We start from the raw sequence: 13,599 nt of genomic DNA, 5'->3' as shown, positions 1-13,599 counted from the left end.
CTACCTTTTAGTAGGTGAACAGAAGGACAAAGGGCACTGGCCAGTCTCCCAGGCCTTAAAGGCTTCTCTCTTCAGGTGGTACTTAAGCCCAAATGGAAAAAAAAAAAAAGTCTTTTACAGAGACAGTAAAAGCAGTGAGACAAATGGGATGGCAGCTACTGACATCAGCATTCATACACTGAAATTACTAAAAACAAAAACAGAGCTAGTTTCAATAAGGTCTAAGGCACTGCTTCACAAAGTTATTAGCCAGTGTTAAGAATACAGAGCATATTGTGACCTTGGCTGCCTGAGTATGTGAACAAATAAATTCCTGCCATGTTGAGCCATTTTTGGCAGCAAGGCACATGCTCATTTTTTTGAGAAACGACCACTTACATCAGTGAGGGAATTTTTGAGAGAACTCAATATTTGGCATGAAACGCTATTTTTGTAAAATAGGAAATGAGTGGGGATACAGTGTCCTAAGTTCAAAACCACCCTCCATACTGATAGGAGCATTCTACTTTCAAACTCAACTGTAATTAAAAAGCTTTTTAAAAATATATAGTTACTTAAGGAAGGAAGCCAATGATATTCTTAAGTGACGAAGTTTATGTGAGAGCAAGTTTCTTTCTTATTAATAGAAATACTTCATGAGTTATATGTGAACACCAAATAACACTCTACCTAGGAGCCAAGAGCTACTGTCCTATTTCTTGCCTACCAAATTATGAAAAACATCAAAAGCCTGAGTGCTGTGTCTGACATGAAAACTCGGCTCATAAGTGCAGATGGATAAGCCCACTATTCTTTCCTTTAAAAAAGTGAACGGTTCAAGTTGGCATTCTTTTTCATGATCCTACTCTACTCACATCAGAAGCAATTTTTACAGGGTTGACAGTTCACTTTTCCAACCTATTGGCCTGTTAGTATTTTACTAAATAATATTTAATATTTATTAATGATATTAGTATTATTAATATAAAACAGTTTCTTTCCATAGGTCTTTTAACTTAGAATAGTTTAAGCTATAAGAACTCCAGTCTCTGACTGTGGTTTTGCTGCAGTTTGTGAACTGGTTCTCTCTCCACAGCCCTGCCGTCAACATGATTCAAGAGAGTTGAGGCGGAAGAGGTCCAGGTAGAAACAGGTCTCCTATCCATCTCACACTCAGGAGGAGTTGGAGAAAAGGCACAATCAGGTTATAATTTTCCACAAACTAGTAATGACAAATCTCCTAGATACACAGATGTATTTATAAATAAGCATGTTGTCATTTGATTTTAACATTAAGCATCGTTGGTATAGATTTCAACATAATACATCTTTTGTTATGCTGGTGACAGCTACTTCTGTAAAACAAAATTCTCAAATGTTCAGGTTTATGTAACTCTGAGAGGTTCCGGAATGGTGTCCTGGTATGTTCCCCCACAAAAAGAGCCCTGGGTAATAAAGCAATGGGGCAGAGGCAATGTGGTGACCATAGACAGCAATTTGCAGAGGAGGAGGATGTGCCGGTGGTGAGGACTTTAGCTTTTGTTAAAGGAGGAAAATGTATCAGAATAAAATAGATGAGAACATAATCTCAGAATAACAAGAACGGGTACAGATAATCTAGTTCAGTTTTTTCTCAACCTGTGTGGCAAGGAATACCAGTCACACAGAAAAGATGTTCTGAGGGCCAACGAGAAATACGCCACATGCCACATTCTTCTCTTGGTGTTTTAAAGTGCAGCACGTTAGCGTATTAAAGCCCTGGGACATGGAGTACTAGAGAAAACCTGCTTCACCCAGCCACTTCCCAACCAATCTGACTACAGACAGGGCAGCTGGTTAATGTCATGCAGGCTGTATGGAGGGGGCAGTAGGAAATGAAAGTCAGCCTAGGTCCCACTCACCAACCGGAGGAAGGGACATTTTTCTCTACCATTACCTATACTTAATAGAAGAGAAAATTGAGTCCAGAAAACTTCAATGACTTATCTGTGGTCATCTCGTGGCAGAACTCAAGCCAAAACTCAGATGTCGAGATACACTACTCCGTGCTTTTTACCATTGTTTATGTTCACAGTTTCTTTTATTTTTTTAATAACTCTACCAAAAACTATCTGTTTTTAATAACTCTACCAAAAACTATCTGTTCATCACTCTTTAAAATAGGAGATCCCTGTCCCTGTTCTGTCCTTCCCTCCACCCCAGTCAAATAGAAAACAAGTGGGCTACCAATGGAGATGAACACATAATTTAAGGAGGCAGTACATTGGTGTGTGGGTCTTTAAAACAAAAACTAAAGTCTAGTAACACTTCATTTATCTAGAAGTCACTAATTTGTATATTTGTTTACTGTCTTTCTCCCTCACGAGAAATTCATGACACAGAGGCTATGTCCCCGGTGAGCACAGTAAGTGTTCAATAAACACTTGCTGAACAGATGAATGAGTACTTTACAATGCTCTGGCCGTGACTCTGAGCCACACACTTCTAACAGTTTGATTATTTGTTTCTAAGTTCACAACATATTTAGAATTAATAAAGTAGAAAAGGGGAAGGACAGCTAGAGGCAGCACAGTGACAAAAGAGGTGACAGCTGACATCCTGGTACTAAGGGAAGAAAGGCACGTGCAAGAAGAGATATGGTAAAAGTATAGAATACAACCTCGACAGAAAGCAATTTGGCAACATCCATCAAACTCACAGGTGTACATACCTACAACTAGGAAGTTATCTACAGATAGCCTCACTCGTAAATGAAAACCTTACATTCAAAATGATGTATAAAGTTATTCACTGAATCACTGTCTATAATAGAAAGACTAGAAAAACCTTAATGTCCATCAAAACAAGGACAAGTTGGATAAACTGGGGTGTGTGTGTGTATGTGTTAAATTCATGATGCGATATGGAATGGCTGGGGGCTTCCCTGGTGGTGCAGTGGTTGAGAGTCCGCCTGCTGATGCAGGGGACACGGGTTCGAGCCCTGGTCCGGGAAGATCCCACATGCTATGGAGCAACTAAGCCCGCGTGCCTCACAACTGTTGAGGCCCGCGAGCCTAGAGCCCATGCTCCGCCACAGGAGAGGCCACCACAGTGGGAGGCCCGCCACCACAGCGAGGAGCGGCCCCCACTCCCTGCAACTGGAGAAAAGCCTGTGTGTAGCAACGAAGACCCAAAGCAGCCAAAAATTAAAATAAATTAAAAAATATATATATATGGAATGGCTGTTTTAAAAAGCCCAAGGAAGAGTTTTATGATCTGAATGGAATATTTTCTAAGAGCAGCATGTATACTGTATTGCCAATTGACATTCTTGTGTAAAATACATGTATGTAAAATATTTCTGGAAGGAGTAATTTGGTTGCCTGTGGGTGAGAGGAAGAGGGAGGGAGATTATCTATGTGTATATGTCCTTTGTATTTTTGAACCTCGAAATGTGAAAGTATATTATATTCAAAAAAAGAAGAATAAAAGTATAGTGGTATAAGGCAATTTCCTTACAGAAAAAATAGCCTCCCATATATCATATTAAACCACATTGAAGTTATTGATCACGAGGTAGAACACTCATATTTATAATTATAATTCTGAGGCATTAAAAAAAGGTTAACTTCTAGTACATATTTTCTGAAGTAGGAAACTGTCACGGAGCTACGTGACAGTTAAAATTTATAAAATAATAAAAATAATGTAATCACATTACTGAAAGTTTGGAGAATAAAGATTAGGAGAGAAAAAAGAAAATCACCCATAATCTTACCACAGTAAAATAACCACTGATTGCTTTGGTATAATGTTTCCTTCCAGTATCTTTTCCCATCATCTATTATGAAAAATCATGGCAAAAGTTTTAATAAGATCAATTCCAACCATAATACTTCTTGGTCTTATTAAAACAGGCACTGTGGGCTAAGGGAGAAGGAATCAGGAAATCTTAACTTTAATTACAATTTGTTCTCAAAATCTCCAAATGACTCTGAACAAGTGGTTTTTCCCATCAGCGAGCTACTCTCCAGCTCTGCAAGGGCAATAGAGTTTTCCTTGAATGCCTCTCAAGATGAAGAGATAGGAAATGGCTTATGTAACGTGGAAAACCCCTAGCTAAGTGGAATGTGAATATTCAGGCTAGGATACAAAAATATTTTTTAAAAGCACAATTTAGTAAGAGTTCAGGCTAAGTTTGAGTTCCTTACCACCTCTTTGTCATAATTGATATTTTTGAATTGGGGTGGTGGTGGTAGAGGGCAAGTTATCTTCAAAGAGAATTTCATTAGAAAATGGCTATAAAATTGGAGGATAGGGTTTAGCTGCTAGGTAATCCTGGGGCTCAATTCAATCCGCAGGATGTACACTGGAAAACAGAAGAAATCCTGCTTTAAAAGTAATTAGGATTATTATTACTCTGGAGGGCAGACAAGGAAACGCTTAAGATGACAGATTTCATTCTGCTCTGCAAAACCATTTTTTCACTCTTCAAATGGATATTCAAGCCAGTCACGTACTTGCAATTAAGGAGAGCAGGCAGATCTAACAGAACGATGTCTGGTCTTGGAAACTGATAGGTCTGAATTGATCCTCACAATTAGGAACATTAAGTTAAATCCTGGCATCTGAGCAAAGACAGACAGACACTGGACTAAATGGAATATAGTTACTTAATGCCAGTGAGAGATGATCCAGATAAAATTGACCAGCTCTGTTCTTGCTTTAAAATCTTCCCTGGTCCACTGAGATCCAGGGAGGGAATGGTCTGACAAAGGACATTTTCCTCATGGATGAAGTGAGGGTACCTAATATCCCTATTACTTACCTATCCTCTCAAAATCAAACCTTGTCACTTGAATGACCACCACCACAAAAATATCTGCTTTATAGAAAGACTACAAGCAGCAGTGATGGCTAGATTGATGGTTTGAGTGGCCTTTAGCCATCACTACAGACAGAACTGAATCTCCTCCATTTCATGGCTTCATAAACCATTCCTGAGTTTTTCACTTCCTCATTCAGTGCCACCTTTTCTGCTTTAGCTGATGGGCACATATTCTGTGGGCAGGTGCCACCAGCCTAAACCCTCAACGATCACAGGGCTGGGGCTGCCTCACTCGCTTGCTTTCTACACACCTCTCAGCTGTCAAAGTCCTGCTCCAAATAGATTAATCTAAACTGTTCAAACTCAGCTAGTGTTCTTTCCTTCTAAGTAAGTTTTTATCTAATACACACATGGCAAATATATTTATAGCCTATATTCAGAGTGTCAAGTACAAGATGCAGAGGAGAGAATGATAACTGTCTGGCTGAGGGGAAGGACAAAATCAGGAAAGGAAATGAAGTTTAAGCTGGGTTTAGGATTTGAATGAGGGCAAGAGGAAGACAAGAGGTGTGAAATAGCCTGGTGGGACTGGGCAATGGGAAGGAGTGCGATCTTCCTGAAGAGACTCACGGGGGCGGGGAGGGAGTGGATAAAAGGGCTAGAAAGGCTAGGACTAGAGATCACAAACAGTCTTTTGTCGGGCTAAGAGATTTGGATTTATCTTATGTTCAGTCAGAGTAAAAGCTGGCATTAATTGAGCACTTATTACATTCCAGACACTGCACTAGGTGCTTTCTGTGAATTATTCATTTAAGCAAACAGCGATCCTGTGAAGTAGGTACTATCGTTGCTATTATCTCCATTCTAAATGTGAAGAAACAGAGACTAAGAGAGGGTATAACATTTACCCAAGGTGAGAATGGGACTTCTTGGGAATAATGTTGGGGCAAATGGGACTTTTCTGAAACACTGTTGGGCAATACCTGAAGGCAGGAAGCACGGCTGGGAGGCGACTGAATTCTCTCCTGTGAGTGATGCTGAGGGTTGGGATTGTGTGGTGGCGCTGCGTGTGCAGTGGGGTGCAGGGCCTCAGAGCTCCAAGTCAGCTGTGGATTTCTGTGAACTGATTAGGCAGGGCCGGTGTGGCAGAGGGAACAGTCCAGGATGTATCCCAGCACTGGCGGTGGGACTGGTGGAGCCACGTGCAGTGAGGAAGGGGTGGGAGACAGCTGGTGAGGGTGAGGAAGCCAGTTTGGGGCGTACTGAGTTTGAGGCACCCACAGGACCAGCTTCACTCTACAGCTCTGCTTACCTACTACGCACCAGAAACTGTGCTAAGGCAGGTCCCCAGCACCCAGGAAGCTCACCTTTAGTAAGAAGACAGATGAGCAGCCAGCTGGTATATAAATGTGAGGGTCATGAAAGTAATCCCTTCATTCCATTCTTTAAGTACTTACCACAGTCAGTCGAAGAGTGCTTTCCTTATATTATCCCAATCCACACAACTCTTTTAGGTAAATACGTGAAGTGTAGTAAGAACAAATGCTTATGTGCGCGAGGTACTTTGTTCGCATGCATGAACCCATCTAACCATCGATAACCTCATGAGTTATTATTGCCCTCATTTTACAGATGAGGAGACCGAAACACAGAGAGACTAAACAACTTGCCCAGGTTAGACAGCTAGTAAATGACAAAGCTAAAATTTGAACCCAGGTACTCTGGGTTCATTTTACAGATTACGAAATGGAGACTCACAGAAGTTCAAGTAATTTGCCCCAACCAATCAAGCACCTAATTAGAGGTGGAGGGAGGATTTGAACAAAGGCCTGGTGAACAACAAGCTCCTGCTGTTGGCCCCTGTAATAAGTGCAATTCTAGAAACCCACGCATGCGTGATGGTGGCACGGGGAGAACCAGCAAAGCACAAATGGGGAATGCGGGGAGCATCAGAGCTTTCACCAAGGAGGACATGCCTTTCTCAGCTCTGGAACAAACAGCAGGGATTCCCGAGATGGGTGAAAATATCTGGAGCACACATAGAAGGACGATCTCTAAACAAGAGAAAAGGCTCTTCTTCTTCCCAACACAGGACTGGAAGCAGTAAGGATAGGTACCAACGTAGACAGATTTGTAGGTATTCGTATTCAAATCTCGTAGCTTCAATTTTCTCCTTGAAGTAGGAGGCAAGGTCATATGCTGAGAAGGCCTGGGATGAGGCATCTTGAAGACAGTGAAGATGTGGATGATTATTGGGTAGAACAGGAGACAGAGCTGCCCAGGGATGTAGAAAAGGATCCAAGACAACTAGCCACTCACCACTGTCATGTTCATTTCAGACTTCAAAGATTACAGGTAGGTGACAGCCACAGGTTCCTTCCCTGCCTACCTTGCTCCCAAATGACTTACAGTTACAATGAAAGGAAGTCTAAGACATCTATCAGCAAGGAGGTATAAAACCCATCATACAGCCTGTTTTTGTATGAAGCACCTTGCATCGAAGGTTCGTTCAAGGCAGATGTGATGATATTCTGGCAGAAGGATCAGGAAACCTTCTAGTCCGATGAGATAACAGAATTCTCTATTGGGTGGCAGGACCCAGGACCGGAAAAAAATCCTAAGCCTAGAGTACAACTCCAGTGGGGGTTAGATTCTTCGACTTGCCAAAGTCGATTACCTTGTTTATGCAAGGGTGGAAATGCTGTGCAATGGAGCTAACTGGTTCACGTGTCTTGAGGACTACTAGGTTGAAAACTACAGTTGAGATAAATGCTATCAGGCAGTTAAATCCACAGATCTCACTTTCAGTAGCAAAAGCAGAGCTGGAGATAAATGTAGGAATCATCAGCATGTGAGCCCTGGTAGTTAAAACCATAGAAGGGAGGGAAATAACGCAATGGCTTCCCTGGTGGCACAGTGGTTAAGAATCTGCCTGCCAATGCAGGGGCCATGGGTTCAATCCCTGGTCCAGGAAGATCCCACATGCCGCGGAGCAACTAAGCCCGTGCGCCACAACTACTGAGCCTGCGCTCTAGAGCCCGCAAGCCACAACTACTGAGCCCATGTTCCACAACTACTGAAACCCGTGCACCTACAGCCCATGCTCTGCAATAAGAGAAGCCACTGCAGTGAGAAGCCTGCGCACCTGCAACGAAGAGTAGCCCCTGCTCGCCGCAACTAGAGAAAGCCATGCGTAGCAATGAAGACCCAATGCAGCCAAATATAAATTAATTAAAAAAAAAAAAGGAAGTATGGAGTGGGAAAATAGCATGAAGTTGTAGCTTTTATGAGACTACTTAATCAGGTCTGCCTCAAATTCTTATCTTATTATCTTTAGAATCCACACGACAACATGTAAATACCCAAATCGCTATTATGAAGTGAACCCAGTTTCGGTACCTACCTTATATTTTGAAGTATCCCAGTTGTGGACTATGCGGGCCGGGATGAGAAAACTGTCGTCCACGTGGCAGCTGCTGCAGTAATACCACCCGCTGTAATTGCACACCTTGGCTTTCCCATTGGAAAGGCCTATGGATCGCTGGCATCCTGTTCAGGGCAAAAGAAAGAGTCGGTGACTGTTGTACTTCTAACACCACAGAACGAAGTTACACAATCCTCAAGTGAAACAAAAGTCTATGATGGGAAAGAAATTGCAGAGAATAGGTGTACAGACATGTCCCCTCTGTCCTAGCCTGGCAGCTCCCACCCCTTCGCCTCCTCGGGGATTGCTGACATTGGTACTGTTTCTGGTCTCTTCTGGTTCCACCTCTTCTGTGTACAGCGGCCAGAGACCAGTCTCTCTACAACCAACCCCCTTTCATCTCCTCGCTTCCTCCTCAGAAACCCTACTTCACCAGGCAATTGGCTGGGGGCTACTCATACAGGTTCTTACTTAACCCATGCAGCATCTCTATGAGGAAGATATTATGAGCTCTGTTTTACAGATGAATAAACTAAGGTTTTAGCCAGGTTAAGCGTTTTGTCTTGAGGTCACCCAGCCAGTAAGAGATGGCGTTTGGGTTTGGCTCTAAGCTTGTCTGATTCTAAAATGATCCTAAAACCTGATGTGTAGCCTTCCTTGGCTGACAAAAATCAATGAAAGGAATGCGTCCTTTGATTGGTCCCCATCTCTCCTTTCCAACTACCTACTCCTACAACTCTCCAGTGGGAACAGAACCTCTTTGCTGCAGTTAGAGGACTCTCCTCACTGTTCCCCAAATAAACAGGGTGCTTACTCTACCCTCCATATCTTGGCACAATTTATTTCTCCTTTCATGACGCCCTCTTCTCTGATCTCTACTTTGCCAAATCCTGCCCATCACTGATGGCCTGCAACTGATTGCCAAGGCCCTTTTCGTGTTCCAGGAAGTCCATGATTCTGTCAGTACTGTCCTGGTACTGTCAGGGGACCTGGTAATAATCATGGCCCTGCCAAAAAGAAGCCATTATTTTCCTTTAGCTAGGAGGAACTATATTCTACTGACAACAGAAATTCTGTCATAATCAACCCAAACGACAACATTCAGAACAGATAATCAGGATTATACAAACAGCATCGTTTTTCTGACATTTCTCATCCACCGCTTTCATTTTAGAAATCCTCCCTCGTGGCCCATTTCATGGTTGGGTACCAAGACCTGAACTGATCAAAGAAATCTCGCATGAAGCCTATTTCGTAATATGGGTACAAAATCGATTACTCTTAATAATCATAGTCATAATAATATAACCAGTGTTGCAGCCCACTTCCATTAGAAGGAGCTCAAACATGTTTATTTAACAACCTGCCAGCCTAAGAAGATACTTATTCCCATGAATCCATGAATGAAAGCATCATAAATTCCTAGAGCTTTCATTTCCATCACAAATAAAATGGTATCAGTCATCCAGCAGTTTCACAGGGTACCCTCCAGAAAGAGAATTAGATCCCATTGTTTTTAGATACGAGAGGTATTGAAAGACGGACGGGGAGTAAATATATCGGAATTACGCTTCCAGAGCTTAATACCCTTTCTTCCTGGGATTGCTATTTCTTTACTGTTGAGTAGCAACAAAACCCTAACAAGCTCCTGTTTCTCAGATTGGCTGAGGATTGAGATACGTGTGAAGGATAAGGAAGAACCAAACCCACCTGCTGCTTCTGTGGGGCGTGGGAGGTGCTGTCACGATCTCTAGGCTATGAACACCGGAATGCCGTGTGCTGCGCCCACTGACCGCGCTGCTTATGCGGCATGTAGCGCGTGCGCCCCCTTAAACACTGCGCTTTCTGACGTGCTTGTACAACCCTGACCACACGACAAACTGCTCAGATGTATTTTTTATCCTTAGCACTTACTGTAGCGCTTTACATATGATAGACCAGCAATAAATGTTTATGTTGAAGAGACGATAAACTGAATATTATCTGGCACATAAACACCCTCATGCATATAAAGAGATTTTAACTTCCCAGAGCTATTCTGGAATTGATCCTCCTAACCTGGTCACCTGCCTCTTGAAAACAGCCTACTCTGGTGAATATCCCTATGCAAATATGTTGCCCCTTCTAAGAATTACACATTAGACACGTTCATAAGAATTACACATTAGACACGTTCATAGATGGACTGTGAAACAGAGTTGAGTAGAACTTGACACATTTTAGACACTGCGACACTGTTTCCAAAATTTAGTGGACAGTGAAACTGACTTAACACTGAAGTGACAATGAATAGAATTCAGTCTTCCCTAATGATTCAGAAAATGAGCGCGATCTTATAGAAATTCAGGATCATCATTATAGCTGAAACTCTCACCATAAAACACTGCAAAAATAAAGTTATTTTAGTTTTTTGCTTGTTTGCATTTTGGATATAATAAACAGTAAGCATTTGCTGAATGTTTATATATGCTTTAGTAGGTCCTACTGGGTTTATTATTCTGTAACTTTTAATGACTTTATTATAATCTCCTAGATGCCGCATACACAGGCAATATTAAAATACACAAATGTGCATTTTTTTAAACATCTTCATTGGAGTATAATCGCTTTACAATGGTGTGTTAGTTTCTGCTGTATAACAAAGTGAATCAGCTGTACATATACATATATCCCCATATCCCCTCCCTCTTGCATCTCTCTCCCCCCCTCCCTATCCCACCCCCACAAACGTGCATTTTAAGAAAGCATATAGCCTACAAATGTGTATATCAACCGGGCACACAGGCCCAAAGCCTAACATGGTGAGGGTTCAACTAAATAAGCTAAACATCCTCACTACTTTGCACAGGTCTCCAGGCTCATAAAAGAGAGGAAGGCTGAGAGAACATGGCTGGGGTTCATGCCCATTTTATTTTATTTTTTTTCACACTTATTTTTTTTTATTCTGATGCAAATGTTATCAATGTCTAACCTTCATTCTAGAGGGTAATTCAGAGAGGGGATGTCAGGAACCAACTATTCCCAAGGCCAACCCTGTCATGCAGTAACCTTTGGGCCATACCACCCCTGGAGCTTTAAATATACCTACCAAAAGCTTCTGTGAGTGCATTTCTCACCACCACAATCAGAAAACACTAGAGATAGCACCCCAACAAGATAACGTCTATAGTATAAAAAAAAACAAAAAACAAAACAAGCTCCAGAGTGAGATTACAAACCAGTCACATGAATGGTAGCCGGCTGTCAGTTGGCCAACCCCTGCTAGGTCTTAAGGGAAATCTGTCATTGGGGCCACCTCGCCCTGGCAAGATGGGGTTAGGTCCTGGAAAGGGGCCGACTGGGTCAAAATGTGGTCTGAGTGGAGGGAACTGTCTGGGTATCTCCCCAGGCTCAGGGATGAGTGAATTCATTGGATCCCCAACATAAGGAAGGGTTAGTCTTTCATCATATTCACCACCAATAATTCCTGGAGGAAGGAGAGAACTGGGAGGAAAAGGCCTGGGGTGCAAGGGGTTGGGGTAGAATGGAATGGGGTGGGGTGACGATGGCAGGAACATCACATGCCGCCCTCTCTGAGCTTCTTTTCTTTGTTTGTGCCTCTTCTTGTACAGTTCTTTCCAATCTGTGTCTCGACCTCTGACAGTACCATCTCGAAAATCCCGCAGATATAAACACCTCCACAGAAGTTGGTCATTTGAAGCAATATAGAGGTCATGACAAACTGCAGACAAAGACAGGACAGAACGAACAACCAAAAGTCGGAAGATCTGCAGTTTCGGCTCCAATGGGAGGACTACCAACCCAAATACATCTGTTAGGTTCAGTGCTTGTCGGGTAAAAGCCAGAAGAGGATACACCAGCTGGTCCTTGAAGAGGCGAGAGAGCTTCTGAAGATCTTTGTATGTCTTGGCTACATTTTCCCCTGATTCCTCTTTGCAAATAAAAGATTCTGGCAGCAGCTGCAGTCTTTTCACACTTCTAATCTCATTGCTGATTTTTAGTGTAGCATTTATGACGATGAGGTTTCCCAAAGGCACACGGGTGACAGCAGCAGAGCCACCCTCGCAGAGAAGATGTGTGTACTGCAGCTTATACACGCCCCCCGACCTCCAGTTCTCCAGCATGGACACAGCTTTGGCTTCAGTCCGCTGAGGTATGTAACCCGACTCTAACACGAGGAGATGTATGGATACTATCGGGGGTCCCTGGGGTTAGAACAGTCAGCTGGCTGCTACAGGGTCTCTGATGAATGTGGCACTTGCCCTTCCACCGATTCACTGCAGAGCATTGGTTCTGAGGGATAGAAACCTGTGCCCTCTTCCATAACCACAACATCTGGAATTGACTCAGCTTCAAAATTGTGACTAGGCCCTGACCCACTGCCATCATTCCAGACATCAGATTGGGCTGCCTGTCCTTGGAATGAATCACGCAGTTGTTCATCCTGCATGCTGGACTGACTGGAGCTGGCGGCCAAAGAGGGCTGGTTATTATTCTGGAGCAAGGAATGCTCTGAATCTGTGGATGAAGGTAAGTTAGGTGCTGCAAAGGCATCTTCAAGAATCAAACATATCAAGTCCCCAGAAACAATCCCATACGAAGCCAAGGTCTCTTCATCTCCAGTGAGGGCATCCTTGTTGTTCAATGTAATTGCAAACTGGGTATCAGAACCTGGAGGGGATGGGAGCCCCCAAGACGCCGGGCCATGACCTCCGGGAGCCAGGAAGCCGCAAGCTGCAGCCTCAGCGCCCACTTGCCGCCTGGCCTGCGCGTCACAGTCCAGGAGCGCGGGCCCCATGACGCCCCGCTCGCCGCCCGGCCTCTTATGCCCATTTTAGTTGAGACAGAAGCAGCAGCACATAAACTCATATGTCTAGTCCTTGGTGTCTTTACCTTTATAACTTATTTAGGACCATGCTCTCCTACTCTTGATGCTGAAATCGCCCTACGAAACTGAATAAAAGGAAAACCTCATCCAAAACGGAGGCAGGAAGCCCTGGAAGGGGAGGTCTCAGGCACATTCCACTTGTGGCAGCTTCCTTTACATAGCCTAGCACGAAGAAGGAAGATTTTCTCCTTGCCCAGCAACAACCCAGCCAATGAGAAGCCACCACAACCCTGAATACTCACAGTCCTCCAATGAACCTTCCTTCAAAGCAGCTCCTTCCAACTTCCCCTTTCCTCTGTAATAGAACTGCTCCTCTCCTTTGTTCTCCGGACCTGCCTGTGGTTCACAGCAGTTTGCATGTCCCGAATTGCAATTCTTCTCCTATTCCCAAATAAACTTGATTTTGCTCACTAAACCTTTTTTTGTTTTAAAGCTTGATAGCTCCTAATGACCCAGAAGGTTTCAACCTATCCGCATTCTTAGGAGTGTTTTGGATACATG

General features: G+C 43.2%; 1 protein-coding gene and 1 pseudogene across 3 annotated transcripts in view; both read right to left on the bottom strand.

Moving 5' to 3' along the window:
• The window catches only part of PLEKHM3 (pleckstrin homology domain containing M3), a 183,259-nt gene that overhangs the window by 101,801 nt on the left and 67,859 nt on the right, over window positions 1-13,599 (bottom strand). For all 3 annotated transcript variants that reach the window (XM_060016203.1, XM_060016202.1, XM_060016204.1), the window contains exon 4: window positions 8,190-8,335. In XM_060016203.1, the coding sequence (XP_059872186.1) occupies window positions 8,190-8,335 (146 nt within the window). The remainder of the gene's footprint in view (window positions 1-8,189; window positions 8,336-13,599) is intronic.
• On the bottom strand, window positions 11,305-12,885 carry LOC132428402 (F-box only protein 7 pseudogene; annotated as a pseudogene).

This window comes from Delphinus delphis, chromosome 7, assembly GCF_949987515.2.
Source record: "Delphinus delphis chromosome 7, mDelDel1.2, whole genome shotgun sequence".
Classification (NCBI taxonomy): domain Eukaryota; kingdom Metazoa; phylum Chordata; class Mammalia; order Artiodactyla; family Delphinidae; genus Delphinus; species Delphinus delphis.
Note: the sequence above shows the minus strand (reverse complement) of the source record. Positions and strands in the feature narration are given on the sequence as shown.